At 45.5% G+C, this 20,913-nt stretch overlaps 1 protein-coding gene across 3 annotated transcripts in view; it reads left to right on the top strand.

Moving 5' to 3' along the window:
* adamts6 (ADAM metallopeptidase with thrombospondin type 1 motif, 6) overlaps nt 1-20,913 on the top strand; it is a 90,008-nt gene that overhangs the window by 48,252 nt on the left and 20,843 nt on the right. The window contains exons 11-21 of one of the 3 annotated variants that reach the window (XM_054756666.1): nt 664-743; nt 4,385-4,488; nt 7,032-7,177; nt 9,543-9,606; nt 11,556-11,658; nt 11,766-11,899; nt 12,847-12,970; nt 13,158-13,238; nt 13,874-14,037; nt 14,452-14,590; nt 19,197-19,326. In XM_054756666.1, the coding sequence (XP_054612641.1) occupies nt 664-743; nt 4,385-4,488; nt 7,032-7,177; nt 9,543-9,606; nt 11,556-11,658; nt 11,766-11,899; nt 12,847-12,970; nt 13,158-13,238; nt 13,874-14,037; nt 14,452-14,590; nt 19,197-19,326 (1,269 nt within the window). Of the gene's footprint in view, nt 1-601; nt 744-4,380; nt 4,489-7,031; nt 7,178-9,542; nt 9,607-11,555; nt 11,659-11,765; nt 11,900-12,846; nt 12,971-13,157; nt 13,239-13,873; nt 14,038-14,451; nt 14,591-17,181; nt 18,092-19,196; nt 19,327-20,913 lie in introns of those variants that run through there. The other 2 variants (XM_054756665.1, XM_054756667.1) reach the window with 2 other exon arrangements.

Here is a 20,913-nt window from a genome sequence, read left to right as displayed (position 1 = left end):
TCCAACACAGAGGCACCGAGCCGGGGGGCTATTAATAAGCCCACACCAGCTCGCCGCCTCTCCCCTGCAGCAACTCCAGAGTAGAACAAGGTCCAGCCCCTCTCGAGGAGTTTGGATCCAGAACCCAAACTGTGGGTCGAGGTGAGACCGACTATATCTAGTCAGAATGTCTCAACCTCTCTCACAAGTTCGGGCTCCTTCCCCGCCAGAGAAGTGACGTTCCATGTGCCAAGAACCAGATTTGGCCGCCGAAGACCAGGTCGCCTAGGCGCCCGTCTTCGACCGCCACCCAAAATGCAATGCACCGGACCCTTATGCTTGTGTCTGGAACAGATGAATCGGATTTACATGATTTTCTATGGGAACATTTGCTTTGGTTAGAGTCCATTTTGGTTTGAGTTGGAACTTCTGGAAGGGATTAATGATGTTAACCAAGGCACCGGTGTATATGCTTGTGAATGGTGTGTTAACTGGTGTATGTAGATACGTATGGAATGGTCGACCACAAAGAGATCTCCATGCCTGGTACTTACTAGTACTTACATGGTTCAGGTTTATTTGTGCAAGAAACAGTCCTATTGTAGGTTTGTGTTTCTGACAGCTCAGGTCGGGGGACGTGTCTGGACAATGAACCTCTGAAACGAGACTTCCTGTACCCAACAGTGGCTCCGGGCCAGTTGTACGACGCCGACGAGCAGTGCCGTTTCCAGTACGGAGCATCCTCACGACAGTGCAAGTATGGGGTAAGAAAGAAAACGCTCCTGCTTCCTCTCGACCCGCGCCGTATTCTGTTCAAGTCAGACAAGTCAGCCTCACCAGCCGTCCTTTTGTGTTCTTCAAGTAGACGTGACCTGGAGTGGCCTGAAGGAAGGCATAAACTAACGCTAAGCCCTACATTTTCCACATATTTAGTCCTGTGCAGGCTGCCTGTCCCTTTGGGAAATGAGGTTTATATTTCCTGTTTGAGAGTAAGGAGGGGGGAGTAGATAACGGTTTAATTATTGTCCAGGCGGTGGGGAGGTTTCTCTCAGCACCAAGAGGTGTAGAACTGAAGGACTGATGCTGCCATGCTTGTGTGATGAAATCCAGGACAACAAGCCGAGAGAATGACCAGTATGACCAGTAAACATAAAGGTTCATGGTGGAAATGGGGAGTAGTGTCAACCTGCTTCCAGTTGGTAGTTGGTAGCGCTTCTCCTCAAGAGGGATCAACCCACCGGGCACCCTGGGGGGGTGGGGTGGTGGTGCCTCCATGTTGGCTTTTGACTCCATTCAAATCTTCCAATCATCCAAGTTAAATCAAGATGAAGTCGTCGTCAATAATTTGACTCCAGCGATGCGTTACGCTGCAAAAACAACAGTGTTGGTGACGACTGCTGGCTTTTCATCGGTGCCGCACAGAACTGTGCTTGTCACATGCGCTGGCTTTATGGGTTTAGTACTTGGGGGCAACCCAGGGATGCCCATTACGTCAATGGCGAGCTACCGGTAGATTGTCAAGGTAGTTTGAGTCGATGGCGTAAACGTCACTTTGACAGATGTCATATGACATCAGTCAGCTGACACTAAGCTCCCCTCCTGATTGGCTCTTGCTCCCCCGTGGCATTTCAACACCTGGAGATGCAACTTCCCTCTTTATGATTCTGATTAGGGATAAACTAACTGAGCGGTAAGATGCTTATATCTATAACTAAACGTCTGTGTTGACTTGTAGCGGCTAGTTATGTAGAACAAAAGTGTATTGTTTACTGGCTTTGCTTGGCGTCATGAACTCCGCGACAGAAATCAGTGCTTTCTACACGTCCTCTTCTTCAGCTGTTACTTCATGATGAGATGGAAAATGTGTCCGTTGCTGAAAGCTTTCTCATACGTTGCCTTGACTTTTGCATCATCATTTTCATTTCTTATATTTGGGTAACGTTTGATAGCAAATGCTAACTGGATGTAAGTGTGTGTCCTAATAGACGTTACGGAGCCACTTTGACTGACATGTTACCAGTACTAGGTACTGGTATACACAACTATTATTATATGAATATGATGATGATATCTATGACTTTGATGACCTTTAACTTTGAAAATATGAGTGTGAAATGCTAATCATGAATATGTGCAATAGTACTTCAAATGTTAGATATGATATATGTTCCATGTTTTCTAGAAAGAGGTAGATCATTTGGACTTGTAACTTGGTGCGTGCCCCCCTGATATACGTGTACAACCTACATAAATACCTACTCAGATTTTGTTACAAATATAGTAAATACAGTACACTCAAACCTGTCTACAGCCGCCGCTGAAGGGAAACGGCAAAAGTGGCCACTATAGACAGGTTGGCGGCCAATTTGAATTTGTGCGCGCACATATTAACATGTTCACAAAAATTAAAAATTTTGTGTTTAAAAATAATTTTATAAATTAAATCAAAGAAGGTAATAAAATTATAAAAATATAAGTAGTGGAGAAATATTTTTAAAAATTAATTTCCATCTTTGATTTTTTTTAAACACGATTTTAAAAGCAAGAAATAAAATTTTTGTGAACGAGCCTGAGAAATGGGATCTAACAGGATGCGCGTGAAGCAGTCATGAACGGGTGTGTGCGTGAACAATTGAGTGCGGAGGAGGTGCGAAGATTGTAGTAAACTAACAATACCATCGCTCCTTTCTTATTGAATGGGCTTCTAATCTCTAATTAGTCGGCAATTAAGTGAAATTGTAGATGTTTTATTCAGGTGTTTTGGCCATTTTAGAATCAATTCACGGCATTGAAAAGTGGGAAGATTACCGTTTTGGCCGTCATTGAATCTTTTCAGGGCGGCATTGCAAAGTAAGAAGATGGCTTTTTTATGTGGAACAACTGACAGTTTGTGTGGATCTTGTGAATGATTGTGACTGAGCTAGGACTCAGTAATTAAAGTCTACACACGACGGCTTCATTCATTGAAAAACAAACTTTTTTGTGCATGAAGCTTCTACTTGAGTTGGTAATTTAGCCGCTACATGCGGTCAGATATTGACCAAGGGAGACAAAATGGGTGGCCGCTGGCAGCGTTGGACAGGTGACTGCAATACACAGGGTCTATAACACGTACATTTGCTGTGGGGGATTTTTCAGTGGCTGCTATAGGCAGGTGGCCGCTATAGGCAGGTGGTTGTTCTAGACAGGTTTGACTCTATATACATTTTCTAGATTTATAGTAGGAGGGAGATCTTTGGGACTTGGTCATTTTAAAAGTAGCTGGCAGGCTGAAAAAGTGTGAGAACCCTGTCCTAGATCACGCACTGTAATTACCGCCGGCCCACGGAACTGTTTGGAAAATAGCATTGAGTTGGCCTTCCTTGCGGACCTTATGGAGCAAAGTGCGTAATTAAGCAATTGCTGCGGTGTGAACTACTCCTCTGGAATTTACATTTTAAAAGTGTAAACAATATTTTATATAGCACAAAATTCTCAACCATTCTAAAAAGATGCAGATGCAGACCAAAAGTCAAAATAATGAAACTTTGCACAACTAAAAACGGCAGTACTTGAACTATTACACCCTGTCTGTACAAAATAACACCTTACAGTAAAGAGGCATAAGACAGTCAAAAGTCATCATTCGAACACAGCAAAGCATGCTGGGAAATGCGTAATCTGCCCATTCCACAGCTGCAAACTCTTGGGGGTTACACATGTCAAAGATTGTGATGTTTTTGTGTTGATATAAAAGAGTGTAGCTTTTGCCCGGACATTGAGAGAACGAGGAAGAGATGGTCCACCAACAACCGCTTAATTGAAACCAACAAGCCAAAACAACCCTCGTTGTACATCCGCTGACTATCAGAAAGTGGATATTTCAGGCAGGAATGAATGGACACAAAAAATGCATGTTTCCCCCACTATGATGTAAAACAAAATGTCCATGTTGGTGGGGGGCAATGGCCCACAACCTAGAGTAGGCTTTGAGTTTTGACCCCCCTGTTCTAGAAGGAGTCTGGTCTAGAGTCTAGAATAAATACAGACACGCAGTCAGACTTAAGATATTTGCTAGGCCTTGTGGGTCATCTTTATCTGAGACCTGGGGGGGCCCCATTGCTCACTTGCCATTTTCCCCGGGAATCGGGATTCCGTGAAGTGATGTCACAACGCCGCACACTGAGCAAACGTTAGTCATGCTGTTGATCCAGCTGACTCGTCATTTCTCCTACGAGGACACCCGATGACCTGTTGGCGTCTCTCGTGATCCAAAGCATATGGCCGCTTGCAATCTCGTCGAGCAGGCTCTGATTGGATGTATTGCGCCGTTTCTTTTGTCGCTTGGGCTGCTGGTGAATCACGCCCCGAGTCAGCGGAATGAATTTATTCTGACCAACTTGCTTTTGCCTTCTTTCCTAGGAAGTGTGTAGAGAGCTCTGGTGCCTTAGCAAAAGCAACCGCTGTGTCACCAACAGTATCCCCGCCGCCGAGGGAACGCTGTGCCAGACCAGCAGCATCGAGAAAGGGGTAAGCCGCCTCTTGCCAAACGTCCGACGTTTCCCAACCTGGCAACACGGCTAAGCTTTGCCACAGCTAATATGTTAGCTCCCTTCTCTAGTCTCACTGGAACCACTTACACACGTGTTGGAATTGTACTTTTTGCCAATGCCGTTTCTCACAGTTGAACTTGTGTACTTTGGCAGCCGTAAGCTGACAGATGGATATCTAGAAACACCACGCGCACGGCTACGTGCTCCGCATAGAGGGAAATGACAACATAGATATTTTATTTCCATCTTTACATTTATGGGGTCAGGTAGTAGAGCGGTTGTCTCCTGACCTGATGGTTGCTGGTTCAATCCTCAGTCACCAGGTGACCATGTTGAAGTATTCTTGGCAAGATAAGCTAAAACTAGCAATTCTGTTAGCTTCTGGTACTAGCTCCAGGATGGATGGGGAGTACTATTCCCACTGTGGGCGCTACCACGCACGCACGCACACACACACACACACACACACAGGCTTTAGGTCATCAGCCTGTTGTCGATGGCAGCCAGGTTAGAGAGAGACAGTTTTAACGTGGATTACGGCGGCCATTGTAGTGGAATGGTCCGAGGTCTAAAAGGGAAGAATGGGAGAGTGTCACGAGCTGTCACCGGCGATTAGCATTAGCTCAGTGGAGCCTTTGAGGGTCGGGGCCCGCGGACAGGGTCCTGGACAACACAGGGGGCCCCAGGTTGAGCCAGGGGGGCTTTTGGAACAGCTTTTGGAGCAGTTTTAGGAGAGCCGCCGGCGTACCCTGTCTGCCCCGGCCCGCACGGCTTCAAAGGAACATGACTGTCAGCCATTTCTCACCCGCCGTGTAATGAAGAGAGGCCCGTCCAACAGGCTCGGTGGGGGGCAGGGGGGAAGGCAGAGAGAGACAAAAAGTGACCTAGTGAACTGAGCTTCTTGTGTGTGCTCTCACCTTCCTGAAGGTTGTTGTATAATGTAAACCACAGCCCTCCCCCTGCCTCTGCAACATAATCTTGTTTCAAGAGACACTTTAGGACGTGAACGACAAAGCGACAGAAAGAGGACAACGACCCCACGTCGTCCTCACCTTGAAACTGCCGGTCGCTCTGGGCTCTTAACCTACTGACACAGTTAGCCAAACAAAAGCTGCCTCTGATCCACTGCCCCCCCAGCTCGGACTCCCAACAGGCTTAACAAACATCTTAACGCCCTCCCTCCCCAAGCAGCAGTCTTCCATCTCAGGATGTGTTGGTGATCATGTGCAGAAAATAAACATGTCTTCCCATCAGATAAAAAAGCATTGAAGCGGACAGCGTATAACTTCTTAGCTGGGGAGTAGGATGCGGCCCACTCGGACCTGACCAGCTTTTGACCTGTCTCGATGAAGGGAAGCCAAAACATGAACAAGAAAACCCGATGAGGATGAAGCGTGGTCTAGCAGTAGAGCTTACATGATGTTAGCGTGTCACACCATTCCTTTTACTGACCCACCTCACTCCAGTCAACCAAGCACATGAGTCCCTTCAGCCACCCGTCACTCAGCAAATGCACAAAAACGTCTTCAACAAGTCACAAGTCTTTGTGCCAGTGAAACTCGAGTCTTTGGTGGGCACCCACGAGTCAGTGAAACTCGAGTCTTCATCGAATTCCTGTGAATCAGTGAAACTTGAGTGTTTGTGTCGTGCCCGTGATGTAGCTTGGGCAGCAAGGGAAAGAAGTGTTGATTTGAGGCAAGGGGCACAGGGCTAACACTTATCCAAATGCAATAAGAGTAACTAACAGAGGGCTAACACTTATCCAAATGCACAGTTAGAGTAACTAACAGAGGGCTAACATTTATCCAAATGCACAGTTGGAGTAAGAGTTGCTTGGTTTCCTATTTTCATTTAGCTAGCATGAGGAGCTAGCCTGAGTAGTAAGCCGGGAAGAGCGGGACAAAGTAGTGGCGGAAAGGGAGGTCTGGGCTTCTCGGGATAAGTGGAATAAGACGGCTTGATGGACAGATGTAGTAAGAAAGATAACGTGACAAACTGACAGCGTTTATCTTCATCAAGTGGTCAGCTGGGAGTCGTAAATGCGTTCATACTGACCCACAAAACGACTGTCGGTCAGTCTTAGTGCTACATTCTGAAAGAAAAGCAAAGAAAGAGATCTTTTCCCTGGCGACAAACACGTGACGATGAAAAGGACGTGAGTGAGCGGAGTCATGCGAAGCCTCGGACATTAAAGCCCTACAAGGAGGAGAAGGACAGAATGGAAAATGAGGCGGGGACATAAGTGAGGACAAATGAAATAACGGGCTGAGTAATAGCGTGATCAGGAATTAGAGTGTGTTTAAATAAGGAGGGAAAAGAAGGACAGTGCATGTGTTCCTAAAGCAAAAAGTCATCACTCAGGTGCTGTATAGTCTACATTTCACCCAGCACTAATTTACAGCTTGGACGTGACGGCTGGAAAACAGTAAAACTGACACTGCCGTTGTCCCGGCGTGTAATAACTCGCAGCTTATGGTGTCTTTCACTCACTCACCTTCCTTTTCTCACTCCTGCTCCCAGTGGTGCTACCAGGGCGAGTGTGTGGCCTTCGGGAACTGGCCCCAGAGCGTGGATGGCGGCTGGGGTTCCTGGTCGGTGTGGGGGGAGTGCAGCAGGACGTGCGGGGGCGGTGTCTCCTCCTCCATGAGGCACTGTGACAGCCCAGCGTAAGTAGGCAAAGTAAGCCAACACACACGCGTCCACGTGCCGCCCACAGGTGTGTGCACGTTTGAGTGTGTAGTGAGTCTGGGGCAAGTGTTGGGACACATTTCACGATCAGGATGTGGAAAAAGAATGGACAGTGAGAAACTAAATCCAGTGTCTGTCGTCAATACAATCTGATGTAGGCAAGTCACGTGACAAAATGACACCGTTTGGCGTTTGTGTAACATCTTCTTGCAGCACGTTTACACCACAACAATGTCAAATGTGAAAAGTAGTTGTTTTCATGTGATAACATTGTCAAAACAATGACTGGATACACTGTAATATGCACGCCAGGCCAGTAGGTGGCCAATTTTGCAATGCAACACAACATAAAAACTGTTGAATAACTGTTGTCTGATTCAGTGGCGATTGCGATGTATTTATGCAAATGTGCATTGGTCAACTTAAATGTGTAGATTAAACATTACACTGCAAGTGTGCTAGGGTGTGCTTAACTTGGAGAGTATGCTGATTAATCTGCCGTTGGGTGAGTTTGCTCTCAGACGGGAACTCTCTTCCCTACGGTAAATCCTCATTGGAGCTCTAGCTTCAGCATAAGTATGGAAGCTCACAGCGAGCTAGCAAGGCCCTGATTGGATAAAATGGCAAAACATGTCACTTCCAGGGAAGCTAAGCAGAGTTTTTTTCCCCCTTGCGACACAGTCACGCAGATTCAAGGCTCAGAGTAGATGTAAAGTCTCTTTTCCTGAGTGAATTATTTCACAGCAATTCCATTTTACAGCTATGTTCTGACTTTGCACATATTACATTGTAAGTAAATGACATCATTGTAGTGTTTCTTTGGTTGCTTCATTAAATCATCACCGTCACTGTTTTGGGAGGAGTCGTTTGCTAGTCAGCCCAATCATTATGGCAGCAGACAGCGTTGCTAAAATCATATTCAATGTGTGTCAGACCCCAATGAGCTTCCTGTGTTTCAAAGACCAGCAGGTCTGCACACAGCTAATACAAGCTGTCATACACAAGAAATGTGACAGAATGATACAGATTGCGTTTGTGTAACATTCCATTGCAACCCTCCTGTCATGCTTACATCACAACATTGCACAGACTGTAAAATTGTCGTTTTTTTGAAAGGTTTCAAAAGTTGCGGTATGGTCAGTACAGTCCCAGAGTGACTGAAAAGACTGGAATAAGCATGCCAGGCCAGTAGGTGGCCATGTTTGTAATGAAACACTACACGCAAGAGTCTTTCCAGTAACCACCTTCTAGTAAGAGTTGAAATATGCAAGAAACGTTTGCATTTGTGTAACATCCCATTGCGATTTTCTGGCAGTACGTTGACTTGGCAACAATATAAAAACAGAAAAGTTGGCGTTTCCATCCAATAACATTGTCAGAACAATCAATGTAATATGCATGCCAGGCCAGTAGGTGTCCATGTTTCCAATGAAACACTGTGTGAAGTATCCGTCATCTACATCCATGTCAATACTATATGATGTACGCAGGACGTGATAAAATGACACAGTTTTACGTTTGTGTAACATCTTGCATTATGTTTAAACCATGGCAGTGTACAAACTGACAAGTTGTCATTTTCATATGATAACATTGTCAGAACAATCCCCGAAAGGCTGGAAACCCTGCAATATGCATGCCAGGCCAGTAGGTGGCCATGTTTGCAATGACACACTATGTGCAATACCGTGTGAGTGGTCTGCATGTACAGTACTTGTATATAGCAAATAACATCCTGTACCAAGTCTACAGCAACATGAAAGGTCTTTGAAGGCTGTTCCAAGTCCCCATTTTGGAAAAGCAAATGTCTCTTCTGTTGTTGTTGCTTAATTTATTGTTATTTATGTTTCTTCTGTTCCTATTCATTTCTTTTTTTGGGAGAATGAACAGAACAAGAATTTCATTGCATAGCAGAACCACCTGTTTTACTATGCATATGACAATAAAACTCTTGAAAACTTGAGTATGTCAATAAAATGTGACAGAGACAGCAGCAAAGTCAAGATTGGTGTGGATGTTGGTCCATTTGTCATGTCAGGGGTCACTGATGTTGCTTCTTCCTCACCAAATTCATCCAAGCATGCCTTCAATGACCTTGCTTTGTGCGCTGGGAGCAGGCGAGGGTCTTCCCCAAGGTGTTCCCACAAAGTTGTAAGCATAAAAGTGTCTTGGTGAAGATGATGACGATGAATAGCTGTCTCCCAAAATGCTTGTATTGAGTTTTCATGAGGGTCTTTGTTCCGGTGGGCCCACCTGCAACCACACACATCAGGTGTTGGTGTCAAATCTGCCACGCGTGTGAAGTGATGTCACCTCTCATTCAAGTGTCCTTGTGTCCTTCAGGCCTTCCGGAGGAGGGAAGTATTGTCTCGGCGAGAGGAAGCGCTACAGGTCCTGTAACACCGCCGTGAGTTTCTCTTCTTCTTGGCTTGGCTTTGTGCAGCAAACAGGCGCGTTTTCAACCGCTTTCCAAGCAGACGCTTGGTCCCGTGAAGGTCAGCGAGCAGCGAGGCCCTCAAAGTGACGTGCTGTCTCGCTGGAAGGCCTGATTGAAAACGTTCAGGCGGTGATTCAACACGGGTCTATAAACATATTGTCTGTGACACTTCCTTGGAGCGTGCCTCGACAACAGCTTCACACTTTACTGCATGAAAAGCAACAGGCCAAGGCTTTGGAGCCATGCTTTGAATAAATATTTAACATGGACGTGCATCCAGAACACAGCTTCAACTATTTCTAGGTGGCTCTTTATGCTTTTTCTTGTTTTTTTCATGGGGTGAAAATTGAAATGGTTTGGCCCCAGCCAGGGTGGACGTTCAGGCCTTCAGGAGGGGAGCAGACAATCCAAACGCTGCGTGTGTGTGAAAAAACAGACACACAACTTCATGTTAATATGTCAGCTCATAATGAAAGGTCCCCTATGGAGTTAAATGACGTCTTAGCAGTAATGTTTCATTTCCATCACTTGTTTGCTTCCCTTGTGAGAGAAGAAACGCTCGCTTTAAAAAAAACAAAAAACTTCATCCTCATGGACATGACCCGCCCCTAGCGACATAAGCATGAAAAGGCTTCGCTACACATCTTAAAATGATGCCATCTGTGAGCTACAAATGTGGGAGCTGTAAGTTTGATCGTTTTGTTTTCCTTCAGTAAATTGGCTAACCTAGAATGATGTTGCTGTAAAAATGAGTGCAATGTAAGCACTTTAGCATACACATAGCTATGCTAACGTTGCTAACGCTTGTGCTGTTCATGTTACTATGTTGTATGTGACATATGGAATCTATTCTGTTGGGCATGTGTAGCACTACAGTGCATATGTCAAAGGTGGGGCCACATGGTGACCGAGTTGTTAGCATGTTGGCATCACAGTCTGGAGATGGTGAGTTTGTATTAACACTTTTGTGTTGAGTTTGCATGTTCTCCCCGTGTGTGCGTGTGTTCTGTCCAGGTACTCTGGCTCCCTCCCACATTCCAAAAATATGCATGTTAGGTTGATTGGAGAGGTGTGAAAGCTTGTTTGTCTGTACGTACTCTGAAACCAGTCTAGGGTGTACCCAAAGTAGTGCTTTTAGACTGTGTCAAGATTTTGGACAACACACTTCCAAAAAGTATGGTTTCACTGCATAGGGTGACCAAACGTCCTGTTCAGTTCTGTGCCACCATAGGAAACTTGTGCATAATAGGTTTTGCTGATATCACTCCTGCTCCTTGCTACTTTGGTAGCATGCTAGCAAACACTGTTGCGCGCTGGGGCGCAGTCTGGAATCGACTGCTTGTATCGGAGTGCCAATATCGGAGATTTTTACATGCAGGCCAATAAAATCCGATAAGTGTTTTTTTTTTGCTGATATCGGCCCGATATCTGATATCAATATCGGATCAGGACATGGGTAAATATTTAGTAATATACTGTAACAACTTGTGTCCATACAGAGGTGCATATGTTTACCATCTTTGAGTAAACTTAGTGTGTGACCAGGCTATGACTATGTGACCAGGCCAAGTGTGGCTTTTGGTAATGAAAATATGATTGATCCATCTCATTTATTTAAAATTGCTAAACAATACAATCATATGAGACCTTCAACTAATCTTTTCTGATGCTAATCATCAGTGGGTGTGGTTAGTTGTTGGTTGGTTGTTAGTCCCAAGCCAAGTCAGGTGAAGTGCGTTGCAAAGACAGCAGCTGAGTCGTGTGAAGTCAAATCCTGTTTGGTTTATTTCTAGACCAGGTAGCGTCAGGGGAAGTCCAGTCAGATTAGAAGTGCAATCAGGTCAGTTCATGCCCCGCCCCTTCCCCGTGCAGGTTGCCCACCAGCACAGCAACATGATCTGTGATTGTGTGTGTCGCAGGCCTGTCCTTCGGGATCTCGTGACTTCCGAGAGAAGCAGTGCGCCGACTTTGACAGCATGCCGTTCCGTGGGAAGTACTACAACTGGAAGCCTTACACTGGCGGTGAGTTCTTACCATTTCACCTCAGCGCTGGTTCCCGGAAAGCTCAGGTGCTTACTTTTTGTAGCGCAGCAAATTAGTGACTAAACAAAGGGTTCTGCCTGACCCAGGTGGCGTCAAGCAGTGTGCCCTCAACTGCCTGGCAGAGGGCTACAACTTCTACACTGAGCGTTCCCCGGCCGTCATCGATGGCACCCGCTGTCAGGCCGACTCTTTGGACATATGCATCAACGGCGAGTGTAAGGTGAGCTGGCCCACTTCTTCACTCATTAGACACCGGACTTGCATGTGATCACGTGTGAAAGGGACAGGGGTGTCCAAACGGGCCAGACTTAGGATCACGTGTGAAAGGGACAGGGGTGTCCAAACGGGCCAGACTTAGGATCACGTGTGAAAGGGACAGGGGTGTCCAAACGGGCCAGACTTAGGATCACGTGTGAAAGGGACAGGGGTGTCCAAACAGGCTAGACTTATGACACTGGTTTTTAGTCCAATCAATGTGATTGCATTTGATTGTGTTTCCATTGGAAAGCAACCCTTTCAATGGAGCTCATCGTGGTACACTTGTGGACGGTGGAGTGGACTCCAGTGGCACCAGAACCCACTTCAGCTTATTAAGCGAACCCAAGTCGGATGGAGCCAATGAAATGCATTCAAATCAACATTCTTACGGAGCGCGTAAACACAAAGCAACAAAGATCCAAACATCCTCCAACACAATTCTACTCGGACTCTTATCAGAACTCCTCAGGTTTTGGCAGGATTGTTTTGTCATCATCCCTCCATCCATTTTCTATGCCGCTTATCCTAATTAGGGTGTTTTGTGATCATGAAAACACAAATTCATTGTTTAATACACGGGTGTAAAAATACAACCACTTGGAACTATGAAACCATATTCATGTATAAGGTGCCATGGAGTGGGGTTTACCAACATACTCAATGTCCAGCGCGACTCTTAAGGTGCCAGGGAGTGGGGTTTACCAAGGTACTTTTGCACAAGCTGGGATCTTACACTAGCATGTCTTCCAAAGCACTTATTTTAAAATTGTAACACCATGGGACGTCCAAATGTTTTCCCATAAGTGCATATGTAAATAAAGTGTGTGTTTGGAAGTGTAACTGTGTGTGACAATACTGTATTACCCACCAAAATAAACATGTGAATTCTGCGTTTTTCGTCCCTTTTAGCACGTGGGTTGTGATAACGTGCTGGCGTCAGACGCCAAGGAGGATCGTTGTCGCGTGTGTGGAGGTGATGGCAGCACCTGTGAAGCCACCGAGGGACTCTTCAACGAGTCTCTGCCCCTGGGAGGTGAAGCGCTTTGAGGCTCACATACCACATGACCTTACATTCTTTGTCCTTCTATGGGGGGGCCAGTCCAGCATCTACGAATACCAAGTGCGCCTGTTGTGTCTTCTGTCCTTTTTTGGACCATTTGGCCTTCTATTCTATACGTCTCCACGCCAAAGACTTCATAGTTCTCTCACATCTCCTGCAGGCTACATGGAGGTGGTTCACATCCCCAAAGGCTCCGTTCACATCGAGATCCGAGAGGTCACCATCTCCAAGAATTACATTGGTAAGTTTCATACTTCTTTTGTGTCAGCGCTTTGGAAGACTTTGTTGTTGTGTTGATTGTTTGCATGATGTAGGTGGTTGTGAATCAACCCTATGCCAGATGTGTCCAAGCTGCAATGTTGGAGTAGTAAACATGTGTAAGCCAATATGAACATGAGCCAGGGGGACGGCACGGCGAGCCTTTGGACGGTGTCGCGTCTTGTTCTGGCGCAGAGAAGGTGGATACTTTACATGTGTGTTGTGCTTGGAGACCAGGCTTTGTTTTGACAACCAGACAGGACGCCATTCACCAGATTAGTCTGGGATTTCACCTGAAGCGTTTCGCCTCTCTTCCAAAATTAGACGCATGTACATGTCACAGCACGTGAGCGTCCTCATACTCTATATAATACAGTATATATATATATACGTGTATATATATATATATATATATATATATATATATATACACACACACACTGTGTGTGTGTGTGTGTGAGGACAGAGTGTGGCCATGCGGTATGAAGGTGAAGGAGGCCAATGACATCACAGCCAATGATTGACTCCACCTGCTGTTGCCTGGTCGGGCTACCGTTCACATCTGCTTCTCATTTTCAGCCTTTTTTTCTCTTTTCTTGTTTTTCTGTGATGACGCAGCTTTGAAATCCGAGGGGGACGATTATTACATCAACGGCGCGTGGACCATCGACTGGCCGAGGAAGTTCGACATTGCCGGCACCGCCTTCCACTACAAGAGACCCTCCGACGAACCCGAATACTTAGAAGCTCTCGGGGCCACCACAGAGAACCTAGTTGTCATGGTAACACAACACTTTCTTTACTGTCATTGATCTTGGATTATCAGGATTATTACAAAACACAAGTACTAATCCATGACTGCATTTCCCAACATTTCATTTCATGGATTATTTGTTGGGGTTTTTTTGTGTAGAAATTATATTTACTTCAGAAGATGGCCAATTTAACTGACAAAGAAATATTTACTTTACTTTTACTTTTTTGGGACCGGGACAGTCCTAATGATCAACCTTTATTAACATAAAAACACCAAAGGAGTCAGTGCCTCACCAGCCGTGAACCTCACCACACATCGCTGGTAGCGCCTCACCAGCCGTGAACATCAACAGCAGTCAGAATGTAGAAGTTGACTATACAGGAAGGCGTGGTTGACTGGCTTTGGAATGTATGGTAATTCTTCACATCACCGTCTGCAGATCCTCCTCCAGGAACAGAACCAGGGGATCCACTACAAGTTCAACGTGCCCATCCAGCGTACAGGCAGTGGCGACAACGAGGTGGGCTTCTCCTGGTACCACCAGCCCTGGTCCGAGTGCTCAGCTACGTGTGCCGGAGGTAAGTCCACCTGGGCGTCTTCGGACCCTTACAGAGGACCTGCTATGCTGCGTTTGGGCTCGGGTGGATGGGTCGACCCCAATCACCACGGTGCTGCTTTCTGTGAATGAGCAGCTGGTGTCCTACAAACGTCAAACACACAACCCCCACCACCGCAGCCAAACCTCAAGAATGACTAAACCAAACCTTCTAGGGTGTCGAGTAACGCGAGCTTCTCCACGGCTCTCCGAGGATGTGAAGGATTTCCAAGCGTGAAGTAGAATTGTGTACTCGGGAAGCGTGCATGGATCCAGATTGTGCGTCTGTAAGATTGTGTGAGACGACAAGTCAGCAGCAGTAGTTTGACACCACTTGACACTTGTACATCTCATTACTGCTAGCAAAGTCCACACCAGCGGGATGTGCCAGACCATACGGGAGCGCTCACTCTGCTCACGCATTAGCAGCCAAAGTAAAGACGTGGCTGAGGTAATGCCACGTGCCAAAGAAGCAATGAATGCGCTGGTCTGGATGGAGTGCCATTCTTTACTCTTTACGCTCGTTGCGCTAACCAGCGCATGTAAACACGCTGACTGGAGTTGGCATATAAAGCAGATTTTTCTATGATACACCCTATCACACCAACGTGTTTGTGACAAGCTGCTGTACTGTAGCGTCCTGACAGCTGGCTAGCTAGTGGGTAAAATATACCCATCCACGGTGCAAAGTTGCTCCTCAAGGTTACTAATCCCCGCCTCCAAATCAACCACAGTTTTTACAAGTATCATTGGCACTGCACAACTGGCTAAGCGGCAAAATTACTCAACAGAGAAGCCATGCTTCTCAAAACAATATGTGTTCAAAAGAGAAATACATTTGCATCACATCACTGTCAGACCTCTCTGTGGCTCGCCATTATTTTCTCTCCATTCCTGCTGCTTGTCCATTGTTTTGTATGAAGGCCACCGCAACGCGAGAGTTAGCATCGCATCTCAACTATGCCTTTAATACTACGCTGTGACCGCACAGGAAGCAGGAAAAGCAAAAATACATAATATGTTACCGCATACGCCTGCAGCAGCCAAAAGAGGAGCCTTTGTCATTTCCAAGCTGTTTTGAAATGCTTCTATTGTAATTTACATGCTAAAGAAATGATACAGTTTATGGGTAGAGTGTTCCCTCGTTTATCGCGGGGGATAGGTTCCCAAAATAGCTCGCAATAAGTGAAATCAGCGAAGTAGCCAACTCTGAAGAAACTGATCAAGTACTTCAGGACTGCTTTGGCTGCACAAACTGGGATGTGTTTAAAACTGCAGCGGGGAGGGAAGATTGTACTGTTGATTTGGATGAATATGCTTCTGCTGTTACTGGCTACATTAGCACATGCATAGAGACTGTTACCACCACCAAGTATTACAGAAAATACCCTAACCAAAAACAGTGGATGAACTGTGATGTAAGGGCTAAGCTACGTGCTCGTTCGACTGCATTTGTCATGGGCACCGCTGAGGACTACAAAAAGGCCAGATATGACCTGAGGAGGTCCATACGAGAGGCCAAAAGACAGTACAGACAGAAGCTGGAGGGCTACTATTCCACCTCAGACCCTCGGCGCATGTGGGCGGGGCTCTAGCACATCACAGACTATCGACAGCGGAGTAGCGTAGCCACGTCCAGCCAAACCACACTTCCAGATGAGCTGAACGAGTTCTATGCCCGCTTTGACACCCAAACTCCTGATGAGCAGAGAGGGTGGCTGGACTTGGGGAGCACACAGGACTCACCTCTCATGGTGACATCAGCTGATGTGCGCAGGGTTCTGAACAAAACAAACCCACGAAAAGCAGCAGGGCCAGACAACATCTCAGGACGTGCACTTCGGGTTTGCTCATCAGAGCTAGCTGATGTGCTTGCTGACATATTTAACCTGTCGCTTGCACAAGCATCTGTACCGACCTGCTTTAAGTCCACCACCATAGTGCCCGTACCCAAGAAGAGCAACGTGACCTGCTTGAATGACTATCGCCCTATAGCACTCACTCCTATTGTTATGAAGTGCTTTGAAAGAATAGTCATGACCCACATCAAAAAGAGCATCCCGGCGGAAACTGTGGACCCTCTACAGTTTGCATATCGCCAGAACCGGTCCACGGATGATGCAGTCAACACTGCCATCCACACAGCCCTTTCTCACCTACAGGGCCAGGACACATACGTCAGAATGCTATTTATAGACTATAGCTCTGCTTTTAATACAGTCAGCCCCCACAAACTCACAGATAAGCTCCTCACACTTGGCCTGTCTCCCTCCCTCTGTAACTGGGTGTTTAACTTTCTAACAGGCAGGCCCCAGTCAGTCAGAGTCCACAATCGCACATCCAGCTCAAGAATTGTGAGCACTGGGACCCCACAGGGGTGTGTGCTGAGTCCGCTCCTCTACACGCTCTTCACCTACGGTTGCGTGGCCTCCCAGAACAACACCAGCATCATTAAATTTGCGGATGACACTACAGTCATCGGACTGATCACTGGTGGTGTTGAAACATCATACAGAAGAGAGGTGGCGGACCTCATAGCTTGGTGTCGTGATAACAATCTCCTTCTCAATACAGATAAGACTAAAGAGATGATCATCGACCCAAGAACAAGGGAAAAGGAGCCGCATAGACCCCTGTTTATTGATGAGACTGAGGTGGAGAGGGTGAAAACTTTCAAGTTCCTTGGCACACACATCAGCGAGGACCTCACCTGGTCTCACAACACCCAACAAATTCTGAAGAAGTCCCAAAGGAGACTGTACTTCCTGAGAAGACTGAGGAAATTTGGCATGTCCACCACAATCCTGAGTTGCTTCTACAGATGCACTATGGAAAGTGTCCTTACCGCCTCCATCACTGTTTGGTACGGTAACTGTACAACACGTGATAGGAAGGCACTCCAGCGGGTGATCAAGACCTCACAGAACATTGTTGGGGCAGCCCTCCCCTCACTGCAAGACATTTATAAAACTAGAGTCCTACGAAGAACACACAACCTCATCAAGGACAGCACACATCCACAACACTCATTATTCACACTCCTACCGTCAGGCAGACGCTACAGGAGTTTGAAGTCCAGGACCACAAGGCTGGCAAACAGCTTTTACCCACAGGCCATCAGGCTTCTCAACGAAGCACTCGCACACGCCGCACGCAACACACGCACACACTCATAGCACTTTATTTATTTATTTATTTATTTTTTTTTGTATTATTTACTTGTATTAATGTCTCTTCTGTTTTTGTTGCTTAATTTATTGGTATATATGTTTATGTGTTTATGTTTCTTATGTTCTTATTCTTTCTTGTGTTTTCTTTCTTTTCTTGGGAGAATGAACAGAATAAGATTTTCATTGCATGGTATAACTGCTGTTTTACTATGCACATGACAATAAAACTTTCTTGAATCTCTTGAATCTCTTGAATCTCTTGAATCTCTTGATTTGTTTCCAATGATTCTATAAGTTTTAAGGCTGTAAAAGCCCTCGCCATACACTTGATACACTTTTCTCAGACAGGCATGAACATTTTCTCACATTTCTCTCTTGTTTAAACACTCAAATTTCATATTTCATTTGAATTTGAAGAAATGATGACATGACTTACGCATGTTTCACACTTCTGCCCATGCCTCTTTGTGCTGGCGCCATTCTGCTGTACTGTAGTGTTTTTGTATCCTCATTAAAACATACAGTATTGCTCCTGCCATCGTATTTTACTCCTCCTCGTCTTCCCCCTCCAACCGAAGATTCATTTATTCTGTACATGTCTACCGTCAATCAACATGTCCAGAAGTCCAACTTTTTGTGCGATGGTTAGCATTTCATTGACATTGTGGGTTTCGTCGAGGGGAAAACTTGCCAACATGCAGAGTTCAGAGTCTCTGCATGGTGTTTGCTAGCGATCATAAAACAGGAAACACGGCAGTTCGTCACGAAGGGGATGGATTGACAATGGTCTATAGCCAATCAGGATGCAGAACACAATGGGCGGGTTGTCCCTTAGCCGATAAGGACGCAGAACACAATGTGCATTCATACAGTGTAAAAAAAAAACAAACTAAAATTGCTGTAAAAATCCTGTAAAACAACGAAACAGCGAACCGCGCTGGAGTGAGGGAACACTGTATATCAATATGATAGTTGATCATAAATATGGTAATGGACGTGCTAAATAACATAGGGCTGTGTATACAGTACAGTAGTGTATATACTGTAGAGCAGGGGTCACCAACGTGGTGCCCGCGGGCACCAGGTAGCCCCCACGACCACATGAGGTGCCCGCAAGCCTGCTTTTCATTCAGGTTTCCAGTTAATAATGAAAGAAGAGTAGAAAGAAATGCATTGTGAAATACAACATGTGAGTTGTGGACACCAGCATTTTGTTCATGTTCTGGTAAAACAAGCATATTCACTTTGTTTGGGTTTAAAATAAGCTCTGAAAAGAAATGTTACAAAAATGAGTAGCTCTTGGCCATTTTCATTTTGTAAAAGTAGCTCTCACAAGGAAAAACGTTGGTGACCCCTGATGTAGAGCATGATAGGCAATGTGTGGCAACATGGATTTGATTGAACCCTTTCCATCCTCAGGCTCCCAGAAGCAGGAAGTGGTGTGCAAGAGGCTTGACGACAACTCGCTGGTCCAAAACAGTTACTGCGACCTGGAAGGCAAACCTCCCGAGAAGCAGCGAGACTGCAACACCGAGCCATGCCCGCCAGAGTACGTAACGTTGATGTCTGCATCATGTGACGCCTTTCAGTCTGTGCTGCACTTTAGAACAAAAGTGAATTGTTGAAAGTGTCAGTGGTCCCAGTATGGTGTACTGGAAGAGTCTTTGCTAAGCCCTACTGGGAACACAGCGTCGTGTGCGTGAGCGTAGCTTTAACGCTAATGTTGTACTTTTACACACACACTATAGGAGGACAGGAGGACACAAAGGTTAGCAACACTAACATAACCATGTGCTGCTAAAGTGCTAACATTACAGGCACATTTTAACAGCAACATCATGCTAGCTTAGTTAGCATAGTGAAGCTGTGTCCAAACTTGAAAACTTGAAAACCTTCCCATAAAAGTGACTTGTGATATCAGCTCCATTTGCTCGTAAAGAAAGTGTTTGGAGGAAAATAATAAAGAAAACTGATTTATAACTTCACATGCAAACTATTTTCCGCGCTCGCCTCGTGCCAACAATAAGCTCTGGAGAGCGACCACCTGTGTTTGATTGTTTTGGCGGCGTTTGGCGGTGGTGGGAGGCGTACACGTGTGCAGGTGCAGGTGCAAGGCAACATGGTGGCCAAATGCACACACGCTCTTCAATTAGGACACTTTATTCCTCATCTGGATTCACTCGCCGTGTCTTGTTTTGTTGTGTTGTCTGAGGAGCTCGCACACGCACGCACGTACACAAGAGCAGGAAGCAAACACTGTTGTTTTAGAAGCTTTTACAGGCAAAGCCAGATGTTTGAACACGTCGTTAATGCGTATAGGATGATGTCATAACAAGCAGGGGTCAAATTTTGTAGAGGCCAGATACTGAAAGACGTTATTGTTTTTTTTTGTTGCAAGTGGAAAACTATGAACCCTAGCATGATGCATCACACCAGCACTGATGAGGTCAACCCAGGTTTCCCTAAATGGAATGAATAGATGAGGGGTACATTTTAAAGCAAAACATTACAGAAATCACAGAGTTAGAGACTTGACAGCAGACCTCCGCCAAGCACCATAGTTCCGCCATATTGTGATTCACACTAAAATAATAATCCTACATGTGTTGGACCAGTCTTTGATATTTTGTACAACCTGTTGGAAACTTTTTTTTCCAAGTGCTCTGACCAATGGTCCTATCTCGCATGTTAAAAAGAATGCTTAAAAAAATTCCTGGATCCTCACCACCAAAATTTGATCACGCCTTCCATATCCCATTTCCTACAGTTCCTGAAAATTTCATCCAAATCCATTCTTAACTTCTCAAGTTATTTTCAACACAAACAGACAAACAAACACATAAATGCCAGCAAAAACATAACCTCCGTGCTGTGCTTGGCGAAGGTCATAAGGTTGAAAATATTAAACTTTCTTATGCATTTTAATCCATTTTCCAGTGCAGTGGGGGTGGGCAGAGCCAATGCCAGCTGTCCTTCACATATTTTCTGGGCCAAGAAGATGGCGAAAACAAAGAAAGTTACAAAACCATGCAGCATTGATTTATTATTGGTTAGCCTCAGTATATCAATCTTTTTAAAAACAATACCTTCACAGACTTATTATATTCTAAAATTGTTGATCTTGCTTAAAAATGCA

Source organism: Dunckerocampus dactyliophorus, chromosome 17, assembly GCF_027744805.1.
Source record: "Dunckerocampus dactyliophorus isolate RoL2022-P2 chromosome 17, RoL_Ddac_1.1, whole genome shotgun sequence".
Classification (NCBI taxonomy): Eukaryota; Metazoa; Chordata; class Actinopteri; order Syngnathiformes; family Syngnathidae; genus Dunckerocampus; species Dunckerocampus dactyliophorus.
Note: the sequence above shows the minus strand (reverse complement) of the source record. Positions and strands in the feature narration are given on the sequence as shown.